Here is a 17,143-nt window from a genome sequence, read left to right as displayed (position 1 = left end):
GGACCTGATTTTCAGAGGGTAAGTGGGCCAGCACTTTCTGAAAATCCAGCCCTTTCAAGGAAAAACAATTCCTTGGATAACCAGCAAATGCTTCTAACAACTCAAAGGGAGATGAGCTCTTTGACTTTGTCATGTCTGTTTGAGAGATACCTGAAATAGTGTTTTGAAATCTGAGCATGCACCTGAATTTTGCCGATAGCCTTTTCTTTTTTACTCTCTCTCTACTACCCACATTTTCTAATGCATCTGCCCATATTTTTTAAATGCATCTGGTGTTCCAATTTAGCACCTGGAAATGCTCTGATTTATTCTCTAAGTCTCATTCTTTTAAATATTCTCGTATGCAATTGTCTTATACAAAGCTACAGATGCCATGTAAATAAACTTAAATACAGTATATTCAATTATTTAAATAAATTTATGCAGCATGCCACACTGAGATGACAATTAGAACCAATATTTAGAAAACTCATTCAGGATTATTTTGTGCATGTAAAGTGCTTTTAAAGAAAAGTGCTATATACAGAAAGCATGAGGTATAATGATAATTTTTAAAATCACTTTTCCTTGCAAATCTCAGGGGAAAGTACTTACAGATGTCTAAGGTGAATATTTTCAGAGCTGCATTTTTGAAATTAGGCACCTAAATCAATAGTTAGTAATCTAAATACAACTATCTGACTTTCCAAAAAACAAATCAACCACTGAAACTCAGCAGCTTTAAAAATCAGGCCATTTTTATTTAGGTGTTTAACTGGATTTAGGAGATTAGCTTTAGGCATCTAGATTTGAAATTGTTGACTTTAGTATCTTTGAGCCATCCTCAACTTACAACCACAGAGGAAGTAATTGCATTCAATAGACATTCCTGCTTCTAAGAGAAAATATATTGTACAATGTAACTTGCTATGTTTTTCGGGGTATATGTCACCAAATCAGTCCCCTGCCATTGTAAAGGTCTCAGGCATCGGTGTACCTCAGTCCCTCCTATTCTTTGCCTGTGGCAAACAATAGATTAGTTGCTGGAAGGCTGTAATACTTTAGGCAACTCCAGGTTATTGGGCTCACTGCAGAGATAACTGGTGGGGTTTAGTGGCCTGTGATGTGCAGGAAATTAGATTAGTTGATCTGGTAGTCCCTTCTGGCCTTAGACTCTGATTCTGTAACACATTTATACATTTATAGAAGTTTAACTCTATACATACACAATTATAATATGCCTTTTACTGACTTTAATTTCATGTCTTAGCACTGCAATGTTAAATTTATTTTAGATTTTTATTCCACTTTTCAAAGCTTTTACCTGAATTGCTATCTTCGGCATTAACAAGGTGACTCAAGCTGGAGAGAGAGAAGCTGGAACTGAAGAAATCACGGGTCTGTAAATGCAATGACCCATCATGCAAAGGTTTATTCCACTAAAAAAAGAACAGATTTTTTTTTTAAGCTGACATGACAGATTGCACTTTGGCAATGATTCTTTAGTTGATAAAGAGTTAGTAATGACAGCTGAGCCTAAACTTTATGCTTATTTCTCCTGGTAACGGTCAGAGTAGCCAAAGAGGCTATTAGCAGGCTAAAAAGAAATGAAGTTAATGACAGACAAAGATGGTACACGAAGAAGCAATCACTGTAGGAGCAGCTATTGTAGTAACTATTATTTCCATAGGTTTGCTAGTTGACGATAGCCAGATCAAAAATATGACACCACTGTTTAAGAGGCTACTTTATAGTCATATGTTGATGCTCCAGAGATATGCCCAATCTCAAAACTTGTACCATGCGACAGCTGTTAGATGAGCCATTACAGGTGCCACAGGTAGCTCTTGAAATCTGACAGGGTGGCACCCTGATGTCATAATCATGGCTTTTGCAGATCCTGTGTAAATTTCCCCCAATTTGGGCAAGTTAGGTGTCAGTTCACACATGATTAGTAAAGACTTTTTAGAGTTTGGCAGCTAAATTCTTAGGAGAGTGCAATTCTTAGACTTGAGCATGTTCCATCCCCACTCAACTTTATGTGCAACCAAAATGCACATGCACCAACCCCCCAGAATTAAATAGCATGCTCCATTCCTACAGCTATAAGGGCTGAGCAGAACTTTCCCCTGCAATAGCTACTCCTGGCAGCCAGGAGCTGCTGTGGCAACAAGCAGAGCTGAGAACAGGGAAACTGTGTCTCCTGTCCTATCAATGCTCCCAATACTGGTGCCTGGACAGCGAGAAGAAAGCGGAAACTGTCTGCTTAATGCAGAAGGGTGAGGGACTGGGACTAGGCAAAATGGCTAAATACTTTGCCTCCGTTTTTAATGAGAAAGTTGCAGGCGGTGACAGGTTGGCTAATGGGAACAAGGATAAGGAAGTAGAAATTACTACATCCAAGGTGGAAGCCAAAGTCAAACATCTTAATGGAACCAAATCGGGGTACCTGGATAATCTCCATTCAAGACTATTAAAGGAACTGACACATGAAATTGCAAGCCCAATAGCAAGGATTTTGATGAATCTGTAAACTCGGATTCATACTCTATGACTGGAAAGTTGCAAATAGAGTACATGTATTTAAGAAAAGAAAAAAATAAGGTGATCATGGAAACTAATGGCCCACTAGTTTAACCTCAATTGTATTCAAGGTCTTAGAACAAATTTTGAAAGAGAGAGTAATTAAAGACATACAGATGAAGATAATGGGGACAAAAGACAACATGGTTTTATTAAAGGTAGACCGTGCCATACCAACCTGATTTCTTTCTTTGAGAAGATAACTGATTTTATAAACAAAGGAAATGAAGTAGATCTAACCTACCTGGATTTTAGTAAAACATTTAATACAATTCCACATGGGAAATTATTAGTTAAAGTGGAGAAGATGGGGATTAATATGAGAATTAAAAGGTGAACTGTCAGGCTGGAGGGACGGTAATAATGGAGTTTCTAAAGGATCTATCTTGAAATGAATCTTATTTAACATTTTCATTAATGACCTTGGCACAAAATGTGGAAGTATGCTATTCAAATTTGCAGATAACACAAAGTTGGGAGATATTGCCAATATGGAGGAAGACTGGACTATCATACAAGAAGATTTGGATAACCTTGAAAACTGGAGTAATGGAAATGGGATGAAATTGAATAGTGCAAAGTGAAAGGTTATGCACTTAGGGACTAACAAAAATATTTGTTATAAATTGGGGACTTATGTGATGCAGCCACAAAAAAGGTTAATGCAATCCTAGGATGCATCAGGCAAGGTATTTCCAGTAGAGATATGGAAGTGTTATTACCTTGTACAAGGCACTGATGAGACCTCATCTGGAATACTGTGTGTAGTTCTGGTCTTCCATGTTTAAAAAAGATGAATTCAAACGGGAACAAGTGCAAGAAGAGCTACCAGGAGGATCTGAAAAAGGGAGACCCTATCTTATGAGAGGAGACTTAAGGTGTTTGGCTTGATCAGTCTAACAAAACAAAGGGTGAGGGGAGATATGATTGCTCTCGATAAATACATCAAAGGGATGAGCACCAGTGAGGGAGACAGCATTCAAATTAAGGGCCAATGTTGGCACAAGAACAAATCAATATAAATTGGCCATCAACAAGTTTAGGCTTAAAATTAGATGAAAGTTCCTCACTATCAGAGGACTGAAGTTCTGAAACAGCCTTCCAAGAGGAGTAGTGGGGGCAAAAAAACCCCAACGTGCTTCAAGACTGAGCTTGATATGTTTATGGAGGGGATGGTATGATGAAGTTGCCTATAATGGCATATGGGACATTTGTGACTGCTATTACCACATATCTCCAATGGCTGGAGATAGGACACTAGATGGGGAGGGCTCCGAGTTACTACAGTGAATTCTTTCCCAGATGTCTGGCTCATGGCTCTTGCCCACATGTTCAGAATCTAACTGACCACCATATTTGGGGTCAGGAAGGAATTTTCTCCAGGTCAGAATGGCAGAGACCCTAGAGGCTTTTTGCCTTCCTCATCAGCATGGGGCACAGGTCACTTGCTGATCTGAACTAGAGTAAATGGTGGATTCTCTGTAATGAAGTCTTTAGCTCAAGATTTAAGAACTTCAGTAACTCAGACAGAGGTTATGGGCCTATTACACGAGTGGATGTGAGAGGTTCTGTGTCTTGCAATGTGCAGAAGGTCAAATGAGACAATCATTGATAGTCTTTAAGGCCAAAATAGACCATGAGAACATTCCCTATCCTGCCTTGAAAATCTCAACCATTTTTATTTTTTATCCCCCATTATAATTCATTTAATTTTGAGGGCATTTTCCCTCCCTGCATCAAAATTATTTTACTCACTTCTGTTGCGAATTATTCATCGGAGGAAGAAGAGTCCAGTGACTATACAGGTGGCTATACAGTTTACTACTGCTCGGTACATCCCACTGGCTTGGTTGAGACTTGTTAATGTTTGTAAAGCTCTATAATATCCTCAGATGGAAGTTGCTATATAAGTGTCAAATATTATTATGCTAACTCAGTGGTGGGCAACTTGCAGCCCGTCAGGGTAATCTGCTGGCAGGCCAAGAGACAGTTTGTTTACATTGACCATCCACAGGCACAGCCGCCCGCAGCTCCCTGGATGGTCAATGTAAACAAACTGTCTCGCGGCCTGCCAATGGATTACACTGATGGGCTGCGTGCGGCCCGTGGGCCGCAGGTTGCCCACCACTGCGCTAACTTCTTAAATAGCTTTCAAGTTTTGAAAAGCTGCATGCAGCACTTGTACTGACTTCACTGGGAGCAGCACATTCAAACCAGTACTGGGCTTTGACAATGCACAATGTCTCCTTTGCTAGGTAATAAGGTTATCTTGGCACCTGTCACACTCCTTAATACTTAATTTGCCTTGGAATTTCCTCAGCATCAGAATTCTCCAGCATTGGAGAATAACTACTGTTTTCTGGAGTCCCCCTCATCACATCCTTTAATATCACGGTCCTCAACTCTCACTGTAGTTGCTTTCTTTGTACTTTGTAAAATACCCGTAGCTATTTTTGGGTGAATGGCCCATTAAATTATCCCATGAATAAGCCTATTTCTTACTACAGCAAAGTGTCCTAGACTTGCAGGGAAGATCTGGAGTGCATGTTTCTGATTTTTTATTATACTACAGATTCAAGAGCATTTCTGCGGGAAAGCCTCAATAGAATGGGAATTCAACTTTAATTCAGAACATCTTGATCACTCAGTATATGCACCAATGTCCCATTATGATGCATGGAACCTGTTTGTCTCATCTGTATCATCCCTTCTTTTTAAATTATTCTTCTAATCAAAAATACATTGGATTTTTCAGCCAGTGAAATCTCCCACTCAGCTCCAGGAGCCAGGCAATCCGTTAAAAATGATTCTAAACATTTTTACTGTTACTGACTTTACAATGCTGGCATTCTCCAGCCAGCCAGATGAACACCGAGGACGAAGACGGGGTGTTTATGCCTCCTTCCCCATATACATGTGTTCATATATACTCTTTTCCCACACACACACATAAAATATACTTTAAAAGTGTATGTGTGACACACAGTCTTTGTACTCTGGATTCTCTGAGCAGACATGCACACACAGAGGCACCAAGATGCTGAGGGCCCAGATCCTCATATATTAGTGTAACTCCATCAAAATCAATGGAGCGACACCAATTTATATCAACTACAGAAAAGACCCCGAGTATGTGTGTATGTATATTTAAATATATATCAAGACAGCTTGCCACAGATGTATAGATAAAGACATTTACATTTGCAGTGTATTTTATATCTACCTTATTTCTGTAACATCCAGAAGGGCTAGATGTATGAATCATGCATATGCATTAAAATTATACCAAAACAGCAGACTCATCAAGACATACGTTTACATTTTTGAGGTAGCAAGTAGGCGGTAATAGTGGGGGATAAGAAGTAACCCAGAAGTCATTCCATAAGGAAAGTACAACAGTGGTGCTTAGAAATTGTAGTCTAGTATTTTAAAAACATAAGATTTCTCCCTCCTCGCCCCACCTACAATTCAGACACAGATGTAAGACAAAGAAGGGACTCCTATAAAAGCCGATGCAGGTCACATGTGAACAGGCAAAAAAGTGTCTGTAATAATACTTAACATGAACGCCAAACTTCAGAGAAAAAGGAACTACAAACATGAATTATCTGTTTCACTATTTTAAGATGCTTTTAACTACAATTATAGCTCTAATAACTACCATTGCTAATATCAGCAAATAAAGCTACAAGTGTATCAGAGAGGATAGCTGTCTCTGAGATTCCCGTTCTCACCAAAACTCAGATAGTCAATTACTACTCAACATACTCAGCTTTCCTCAAAAATGTATAGTGCTGTATTTGTGCCAACAAGCAGCTAACAATGCGAATAGGGATAGAGTGCAAATGTACTCATTTTAACAACTTTTTGGCCCCTTCGGCGTCAATTGGTCTAATTGAGTTGTAATTAATGAATGTCTTCCCTTCATACCTGCTGCTACAGTAAGGTGTTAATTGATTTGCTTGAAAGATTTATAGCACACGGAACAGCTGACTGGCTTAATGGTTTTCCCAGGGATTGCTGTGAGGGAACAGCTGCAGAGATACTGCAATGCAGCACAGCACAGAGTTCCAGACTACTGACATTGAATATTTTGCAAAAATCTGAGGATTAAATTCTGTTTACAGCCCTGTACTGGGGATGAATGGGTGCAGCTGAGAGTAGAATGTGGAATTTATCTCTTAGGGGATGTCTACAGAACAACGCGACACACGCGGCTGGCCTGTGCCAGCTGACTCAGGCATGCGAGGCTCGGGCTGTTTCACTGCTGTGTAGATTTATGGGCTTGGGCTCTTGGATCCTGCAAGGTGAGAGGGTCCCAGAGCTCAGGCTCCAGCCCGCGCCCATAAGTCTACACAGCAATGAAAGAGCCCCACAGCCTGAGCCCTGCAAGCCTGAGTCAGCTGGCATGGGCCAGCTGTGGGTGTCTAGTTGCTGTGTGGACATACCCTTAGTGTTCCCAACCTAGAGGCCAATATTTTCTTCCCCCACCTCTCCTCCATTCAGGATGAGTTGTCTATATTTAAAGCATAGTTCCCCTTCCTTTCAAACTGTATCAGTTACACTGACCACAGAATTTTACCGTAACTCCTTCCTTACTGTACTGCAGCACCAGCATCACCACTAAAATGGGAATACATACTATCCAATGGAATTTGAAATGCTGAAGATATTTCCTTTACTCCCAATAGGACAACTGTGGGTGAACGCTGACTTCTTAAAGAGAGCCATTGAACACGCACATGGCCATGTCCTTTTAAGATGTGCCTCATCTTACAAGTACTACTCAGGACGTACCAAGTAAGTCCATGCTGCAGAAGAGGATGAATGGCTCCTTGCTGGCTGTGCATTTTTACGAAGGCACTAACTGGCTTTAAAAGGTGTTTGAAAAGATTGCTATTCAGGAAAAAAGTGAGGGCAAGCAAAAATGTTTCCATGAGTATGGTTATCAATGTGAAAGCATGGATAAAATATCAGTGAGTGGGCCCCCCTCATCTTTTTGATCGACAAGTTTTTAATCGCTTGTATTCGTTTCTTTACCTTCAGCTAGCAGTTGAGTACACGAGTAGTCTCATTGAAGTCAATGGGACTGCTCTTCTGCTTAATGCTAGGCAGGTATTGAAATATCCCGCTGAACTGGAGCTGCAGTAATCATTATGGATCATAGAATTATAGAAATGTAAGGCTGGAAGGGACCTCAGGAAGACATCAAGTCCAGCCCCTACACTGGCGGACCAAGTAAACCTAGACCATCCCTGAAAGGTGTTTCTTCAACCTGTTCTTAAAACCCTCCAATGATGGTGATTCCCCAGCCTCCCTTGGAAGCCTAGTCCAGAGCTCAACTACCCTTACAGTAGGAAAGTTTTACCTAACATCTAACTTAAATTTCCCTTGCTGTGGATTAAGCCTATTACTTCTTATCCTACCTTCAGTGGACACGAAGGAGATGTTACTACCTTGTACAGTAACTGGAGTTCTTTGAGAAGCGTCTCCCCGCAGGTTCTCCACATCACATGCACCCCATGCATCTTCCACTGGAGATTTTCAGTAGCAGTGCACATTTGGCCAATGCATGTGCCCTACACAACCTCATGCTCCATGCCAAGGCTATATAGGGTCGGGCAGGTGACCTGTCCTCAGTTCCTTCTCCTCTGCAAAGTCCCATAGAGGAAACTGGAAGCAGAGGGGAAGGAGAGGGGATAGTAGAGCACCCATAGGGAGACACACCTCAGAGTTACTGCACAAGGTGAGTAACCTATCCTTCTTCAAGTAGTGCTCCTATGGGTGCTCCATTTCAGGTGACTACTGAGCAGTACCCGCAGCTGGAGGGGGAGGCTTCAGAGCCGAGTCCAAGATTGAAACAAGACTGCATTCCCAAGGGCAGCATCTGATCTGGAAAACTGGATGGTTTTTCAGGTCAAATTTGCGATAGCTTTGGGTTGACCAAAACTGCATTTTTTTAGCAAATAAACCATTGATCCAAAAATGTCACCCAATTCTAGATGGCCCACCTCACCTTTTTATTTCTTGTATTTTTAGTTCCAATTCTGTCCTCGCTTTTCTTCTTCTTCCCTCCCCACTCTGCTTTTATCTTCCATCTTTATAACTTTGTCCCATACCAATTTGTCTATTTCTGTTTCAGAGAGGTAAGGGAAATAAAAAAAGGCGTGTGTATGTAAGAAAGACCAAGAAAGAAAGAGGAGAAGGGTTGGGGAAATGGAATGCTCTCCTGTTTACCCACCAAAACATGTTTTATTTTTGCTAGCCTCTGCATTTCCTAGTTCCAGGCAAGATGAGAAGTGAAAATGCCTTAATAACAAGAGAAAAGCTATTCAGCCTGATGGCAAGCTCTAGAAATCTTGCAATAGAACCCACTTACATAAGATTTCCAGGCAACTCTACATACTCAAAAATGCTTCGGAGTTCATATAAGGTTCAGATAAACATTTGGATGCTCAAAGCAAACCAAGTGAGAACTCTGAACCCATTCACCACTATTACCTCCTCTTTTCCTTTGCACTGCAACTGTAGGTTAGAGGGTCAGTTTATAATATCGCAACAACTATGTATTTTATGCTCTTTTCTTTACCACATGAATAGTAACTTATTGAACCATTAACTCTTTCCTCCATTTTAATTGCCGATCATCAGCTGGCTGCTCAGAAAGCTGGCACATTATGCACTATTGTTTACCATCCAAAAAATCAAGAGCTGCAATTTTACTTATGACTTTCTGTAATAACAGTCTAAATTGATATTTATGTTCCTATTAAACTGGAAAAGATAAACAAGACAGCAGCAACTAATGGAAACTAAGAATACATTGGACTAACATTTTATTCAAAATCTTCTGTCAAGAACTTTCTGTAATACAATTATTTTTACCCCTTCTTCCTTGATCTGAAATTTATCTATATCTACATATATATACAATCACACACTAAAACAATTATTTCATGTATGTAATAAAGTATAATATTTGAAATTTTGTTTGCTTCTAATTCTCCTCTCTTTTTCTCCTTACCTCATCTTTTCCCATAGTATCTGTCTTAATTGCACGTTTTCTGTTTTAATTTTAAGTTGGGGTGGGGGAGTCTGAGTCAGAGCATGAGAAAGGGAGTGAGTGAGAATGTATTATTTATGAAAAGTGGCAGCTTGACAAAGCTTGGTGACTGAAGTCCTCAGTTTAGCCACCGAAAAGGTACAGCACGGAAGTACAACTGGCCCACCATTGTGTCTCAGTTCTTACATGGAGGGACCACTTTCTAAGGGTGAAAAGGTACTTCACTCTCTATGTCTATTCAGCCCTTGGTATTCCTGAGATTATCAGCAAGAGGTCCCATGAGCGCCACATTTGAGGACAGTTAGTGTGAGGAGGACATCTCTTCGTCCACCAGGCAGTGGAATAAGACCACATAAGTCATCACACACAGGGTGCCAAACCACCACCGTTTTATTCTGTATGATTCTTATCTCCACTTTTCCCCAATTTTATTGCTTTTCCTATTCTTGAAGTTGTGCAAGGTAGATGACATCATTCTTCCAGCCAAAGAGCATCCAATGAAACCCAACAGCACTTCTTAATTGGACAGTAAATCAGTGCATTGACTTACCTTCCGGCTGGTATTGTGCTACGATTGTTACTATCTGTCCTGCTCCTTTCAGTGCAGCTGCAGCCTGCTCATGGGTAGCACCCCGAAGATCAATGCCATTCACCTGCAGGAGAAATGAAAACAAAAAACAACCATCTGAACGTGCTTCATAATGGATGGAAAGCCATGGAGAATCTGCTTTAATACTTGGGAAAGGGCATTGGGGTAGGGAGGGGGAGAAACTCATGTCATCAGTGTTCAAGAACAAAGACAAATTATAATGGACTCATATGAAGCTACTTATGATTGACCAAGATCCTTTGCCACTGGATCAGACTACCGTACATGGTGTTTATAACACATTGATCTGCGTTACATTCACCGGAGATGGCTGCCTATCTTGTTTTCTGCTCTCTTAAGTTCACATTTTTCTTAATCTTTTTTCTTAAAATCTTGACCAATTTTAACTTGACTGAGCACAGTGGAAAGGGAGTGCTGACAGGAACCCAGCAGGGACACACCGATCCTGCTCTTGCAACCCTGGTGTAACCTTCACCTGCAGGGGGCAGCTTCAATGCGCTCCACTGATGGGAGACATTCTATCAGCAGAGCATCTGCTGTAGCAGAGCCTTGCTCTACCATACCCCAGCCCTGAATGCCTCCTTCCTGTTCCCAACATGCCTCCTCCCCATCGTGCGCTGGACAGTTCAGATGCAGGAGGGAGGTGGTAGCATAGGTGCAGTAGGCAGCCTAGCCACCTTTGCCAGCTTTACACAGACTGGAGATTTTCCACAGGGGTTTCTCCACTAGTTTAACTTCACTTTGGGTTGTATAAGCAGTGCAACACGAACTTAGCCGACAGAGAATCCAGCTCTAAACGTTTGTGGACACTTCATGTTGTTTCATGTACAGAGCTAGTTGGTGCTTTGTCAGCAGCAGCTATCATGAGGAAGTCAGCCAAATGGCACACAAAGTGGGAATGTGCTAATAAAGTTTGCAGATGACACAAAGCTGGGAGGTATTGCAAATACAGAGAAGGACCGGGATATCATACAGGAAGATCTGGATGACCTTGTAAACTGGAGTAATAGTAATAGGATGAAATTTAATAGTGAAAAGTGCAAGATCATGCATTTAGGGATTAATAACAAGAATTTTTGTTATAAGCTGGGGACTCATCAGTTAGAAGTAACAGAGGAGGAGAAGGACCTCGGAGTATTGGTTGATCACAGGATGACTATGAGCCGCCAATGTGATATGGCCGTGAAAAAAGTGAATGCGGTCTTGGGATGCATCAGGCAAGGTATTTCCAGTAGAGATAAGGAGGTGTTAGTACCGTTATACAAGACCAAGGCCGGCTTTAGGCCGATTCCTCTGATTCCCCTGAATCGGGCCCTGCACCCAGTAGTGAGCTGGAGCCGGTTCCCAAGCTCTGGCAGCTGTCCGCCCCGCCCCCCGCCCCCAGCCCCCAGCCCCAGCTCACCTCACCTCCCCCTCCTTCCCTGAACGCTCCGCCCCCCTTCTTCTCCCCCTCCCCTGCTTCCCGCGAATCAGATGTTCATGCGGGAAGCCTGGAAACAAGTAGCGACAGGTAAGCTGGGTTGGGGGGGGGGTGCAAGGAGGGCTCTAGGGAGGCACGGCGCGGACCAGTCCGGCTCCGGCCGAGCTGCTCCCTCCGGCCCGGCACTGCGGCTCCGGCCCAGGCCCCGACTCCGACTCTGGCCAGGCGGGGCAGCTCCGGCTCCGGGTGGCACGGCTCCAGCCTGGCTCCGGCGGGGATAAGCAGCATGGTAAGAGACCGGGGGGCAGTTAGGGTGGGGGGGTCTTGGGAAGGAGTGGTCAGGTGACAAGGAGTGGGGGGGTGATGGGTTGCGGTTTCTGAGGGGGGCAGTCGGGGGCAGGACCTGGGGGGTGTTGGATAGGGGGAGATGTACTCACTGGGCGGTTCCCTGCCAGATCTTCGGCAGCGGGTCCTTCAGTGCCGCGGAAGACCCGGAGCACCACCAGGTGAGTCATCCCTGCTGGGGCCCCAACAAATCGGGCCCCGCACTTCCTAAAGCCGGCCCTCGGTGAGACCTCATCTGGAATACTGCGTACAGTTCTCGTCTGCCATGTTTAAGAAGGATGAATTCAAACTGGAACAGGTACAGAGAAGGGCTACTAGGATGATCCGAGGAATGGAAAACCAGTCTTATGAAAGGAGACTCAAAGAACTTGGCTTGTTTAGCCTAACCAAAAGAAGGCTGATGGGAGATATGATTGCTCTTTATAAATATATCAGAGGGCTAAACAACAGGGAGGGAGAGGAATTATTTAAGCTCAGTACTAATGTGGACACAAGAACAAATGGATATAAACTGGCCATCAGGAAGTTTAGACTTGAAATTAGACGAAGGTTTCTAACCCTCAGAGGAGTGAAGTTCTGGAACAGCCTTCCAAGGGGAGCAGTGGGGGCAAAAGACACACATGGCTTCAGGACTAAGCTTGATACATTTATGGAGGGAATGGTATGATGGGATAGTCTAATTTTGGTAATTAATTGATCTTTGACTATTAGCAGTAAATATGCCCAATGGCCTGTGATGGAATGTTAGACAGGGTGGGATCTGAGTTACTACAGATGTCTTTCCTGGGTGTCTGGCTGGTGAGTCTTGCCCACATGCTCGGGGTTTAGCTGATGGCCATGTTTGGGGTCAGGAAGGAATTTTCCTCCAGGGCAGATTGGCAGAGGCCCTGGGAGATTTTCGCCTTCCTCTGCAGTGTGGGGCATGGATCACTTGCTGGAGGATTCTCTGCACCTTGAAGGCTTTAAACCATGATTTGAGGACTTCAATGGCTCAGACATAGGTCAGGGGCTTATTACAGGAGTGGGTGGGTGAGATTCTGTGGCCTGCGTTGTGTAGGAGGTCAGACTAGATGATCATAATGGTCTCTTCTGACCTAAAAGTCTCTAAAATGTCTTGGTGCTCTTGGGGCAAGCAAACATGGGAAGATGAGCTGAGTAAGTGCCAGCTCACGGACAGTATGGGAGAAGGGTGAACAGCTCTGAGACTGTTGAAAAGCAACTTTGTGCTGACTGTGAAAAAGAAGAAGAAAAGCTCCCTTGGACTCAGACTTCTGCTCAGTGGCACTGTTCTTTTTTCACCACACAGTCCTTGGCATATCCAGGACAGACTTGGCAGACTTGATTTTGGCATTTTGATGTGAGCCTGTAAAATAATTTTATATCCCACTCGGTTCCAATCATTATATATAAGACCACCCTGAAGAGTCTAGGGAGTGTCACTGAGATAGTTCTTTGCATTTCCCCAAATCTTTGTAACGTCCACTGGGAAAGCTAATAAAGCAAATCAAATAATGAATCACAAATACTACTACTCATTTCCTTTGACAGAACATTCTGCAGACATAAACTAACTAGTAGTCACATCACCATTGAGAGGTTATCTTCAGTATACAGATGGGAAAATTGAGGCACAGAGATTAAGTGACCTGACACAGGCCACGGAGGATGTCAGTATCAGATCTGGTATTAAAAAGACAGGGATTTCCTTATGTCCTGCTTAGTTCATGGGACTATGCAGCCTTCCACAATACTGAGATGCCCACTTTTTGGGCAGACTCACGACTACTCACTAGAAAAGTGGCTCAGCAGCAGCTGCTCAGGCTAACAGGCCTGCAGTGGTCCCAGCACCATCAACAGCAGCCCAGGTGGCTCCAGTCCCCCAGAGCTGCAAATTGATTTGAGGCCATTCCATTTGAAGAGACTAAAGCTGTGGGTTTCATCGGCAGGAGGGCCATGCATAACATGTGAGTTTCAAACTTATAACCCTGCTGATTGGTTACCTCTGGTTTATGTTTCAAGGCTCTCCCTGACAAAAAGGGAGGGACACAAATTGGATTTGTGGGGTTTATTTAATAACTTCAGTGGAGTTACACTACGGATTAATTTGATGCCACAAAAGTTTACAAATAGCAGTGAACTTTGCTTTGACTCTACTGTATTTGAAAACAGACAAGTTTCCAACTTGCTATCATTGATTTTAGAAAAAGTGATAATAAAAGAGCTGCAGGAACACATGGTCAATAATTATTTGTATGATGAACCCACTGAGGACTAAGATTTATTCTCTGAGTAATAACTTAGTTGTTTGCAACAATAAAAAAATATGAGTTCCTAATACTGTTGTTGGTATTGACCCTACCTGCAGTTTCCGATTAAGCAGATCAGACTATACTAAAGAATTGTTTAACAACTTTAAGAAATGTTAGGCTGTGAGCAGGAACATGTTGATCTAGTTTAGATCAAACTGTATCTGACAGAGTCTCAGTTGGTGACAGTGTGTATATTTTCACCAGCCTATATTGTGATCATGTGTGTTCTTCCATACAGATCCATACAGGTTCCTATTAGAGCTGGTTGGTAAAATATTTTTTCTTCCCATACTTTTTTCACGACAAAGAAAAAAAACCCCTCTTATTCCCGGAAAAAAAAAATCATAAAAAAACCCAAAAATCTGAAAACAAAACTCTAGCTTACATTTTAAAAAATGAAAATGCAAAATATTTGTCAAAAATTATTTTTTTCCTCAAAAAATTGTTTTCAACAAAACCTATTTTTCTAAGATTTTTGGTCTAAAAGTTTTAAGCAGTTCTTACTCCAATATCCTTCAGATCCCTTAGGCAGTCTATGGGATTTTTGAGATGTGTGATTTGGTGGCTACTGTGACACTATCTCACAGTGGCACCCTGGAACCCCCATATTCACCACTGTCCTATAATTAGGATATGTTTTGTACAAAATATGCCTTGTGAGGTATCATTTTAAAAGTCTTGATCAGTTTAACATTAATATACTGTCAGATTGTATGTGCTGTCATTATATGTGAGGTTATGAAGCATTGTTGTATATGTTACTGATATATGTTGTGAGGTTGGGAACACCCACAATCAGCCTTTCAGGTACAACAATGGAGTAGCCAGACATGCTGATGGCCCATTAAAGGGAATCCACTCTCTCAAGGGCCAGCCCAGAGGACTTCTCAAAGACAGCATGTAGACAATGGAGACTGCCTGACCAATGGGGGCGGACCCACACATTATAGCAAAAGCTCTTTCCAGAAAGCTGGAAGAAGCTATAAAAGAGGAAAAGTGACATCATCACTTGCCCTCTCCCTCCTTCCCCCCAACTCAACACCTGGAGGAACGTCTGGAGGACAAAGACTTTGAACTGGGGAGAGTGGTCCTAGGCTGGGAAAGAGTTCCAGGATCTTTAACCTGCTTATACCATCTGTCATGGTGAGACACCGCTTGAGTCAACTGCTGTTTAATTTGTAGAACCCAGACTGAGAACTTATTTTTATTTCTTAAGTAACCAACGTTCATCTTTACACTTGTTACTCATAATCACTTAAAATCTATCTTTCTGTAGTTAATAAATCTGTTTTATATTTTACCGAAAACAGTGTGTTTTGGTTGAAGCGCTTAGGAAATCTCAGCTCAGTTTACCAAGGCTGGTGCATGTCCTCTCCACATTAAGGGAGGGGTGGACTGGGTAATGAACTTAAACTGGCCAGGCTTCTGACCAGTGCAAGATGGTACAGTTCTGGGGTGCAAGGCTGAGGAACTGGAGGGAATTGGATGGAGTCTCCCTATTGGTGGTTTATGAGTGTCTGAGAGTTCATTCATGTAACTTAGTTGGGTGTGTCCCTGCCTGTAGATGTCTGTGTAAGTGCAGTACCTGCCAGAGATTTGTGGCTTGACACAGCATCACAGTGTTGGTGGGACAGAGGGTTCAGCTGTCCCAAGGTCAAGGTTGCACCCCGGGGACTCCATCACAGCTACCTTCACAGATTATACCAAGTGACATTGTTTATTATCTCAAGCTTCAGAGGACATTTTAAAAATTCAGGACAGGATGCCCACAAACTGGGTGAGATTGAATACTTGTCTGTGGAACCTCTTATCAAAGTACAACAGGGTGAACCCACATCCAACCATTTTCAGAGACTGATGCAAACCTACCTATATGCAGAAGCTTTCATAGAATATAGAAAAGTAGGGCTAGAAGGGAGCTCATCAAATCCAGCCCCCTGTGCTGTGGCAGGACCAAGTAAATCTAGACTATCCCTGATGGGTGTTTGCCCAACTTGTATTTAAACATTTCCAATTATGGAGATTCCATGACCTGCCTTGGATGATTATTCCAGATCTTAACTACCCTTACAATTCGAAAGTTTCCCCTAATATCTAACCTAAATTTTCCTTGCTGCAGACTATACCTTCAGTGAACATGGAGAACAATTGATCACCATCTGCTTTATAACAGCCCTTAACGTATTGGAAGATTATCAGGTCACTCCTCCATCTTCTTTTCTCAAGACTAAACATGTTCAATTTTTTCAACCTTTCCTCATAGGTCAGGTTTTCTTAATCTTCTATCATTTTTGGTGCTCTCCTCTGGACTCCTTCCAATTTGTCTTCATCTTTCCTAAATTGTGGTGCCCAGAATTGGAACACAGTACTCCAGCTGGGGGTCACCATTGCTGAGTAGAGTGAGACAGTTACTCCTGTGTCTTACATTCATGGCTCCTGTTAATATACTTGTGATAAATAAAGTGGGGGGATAACTCCCTTTGATGGACACCCAGCCAGCCAGTTAGCTGTAAAATCCCTCTTGGTAGCTGTTCTTTACTTGCTTTACCTGTAAAGCGGCATCACACTGATGACTCTTATTCAGTTTGTGGTCCCCTATAACCCTCACATCCTTTAGAGCAGTGCTACCACTTAGACAGTTATTCCCCGATTTGTAGCTATGCATCGGAAATGCATTTCCTGCATTTACACCGTGGAGAACGAAAAGAGTTAGATATGCCAGGTTATGTGGGTGGCTTCAGGATAACAAGGGCAGGTATATTATGGGCTAAACTATATGTAAGTCTATTTTTGTAGCCTCTAGATATTACAATGATAGGCAAGCAACTCAGGAG

The 17,143-nt window shown here is 42.4% G+C and overlaps 1 protein-coding gene across 12 annotated transcripts in view; it reads right to left on the bottom strand.

Moving 5' to 3' along the window:
- The window catches only part of DLG2 (discs large MAGUK scaffold protein 2), a 1,462,668-nt gene that overhangs the window by 257,086 nt on the left and 1,188,439 nt on the right, over positions 1-17,143 (bottom strand). For all 12 annotated transcript variants that reach the window (XM_034759045.1, XM_034759046.1, XM_034759048.1 and 9 more), the window contains one exon: positions 10,176-10,278. In XM_034759045.1, the coding sequence (XP_034614936.1) occupies positions 10,176-10,278 (103 nt within the window). The remainder of the gene's footprint in view (positions 1-10,175; positions 10,279-17,143) is intronic.

This window comes from Trachemys scripta, chromosome 1, assembly GCF_013100865.1.
Source record: "Trachemys scripta elegans isolate TJP31775 chromosome 1, CAS_Tse_1.0, whole genome shotgun sequence".
NCBI classification, from domain to species: domain Eukaryota; kingdom Metazoa; phylum Chordata; order Testudines; family Emydidae; genus Trachemys; species Trachemys scripta.
This window is presented reverse-complemented; position numbering and strand designations above follow the sequence as displayed.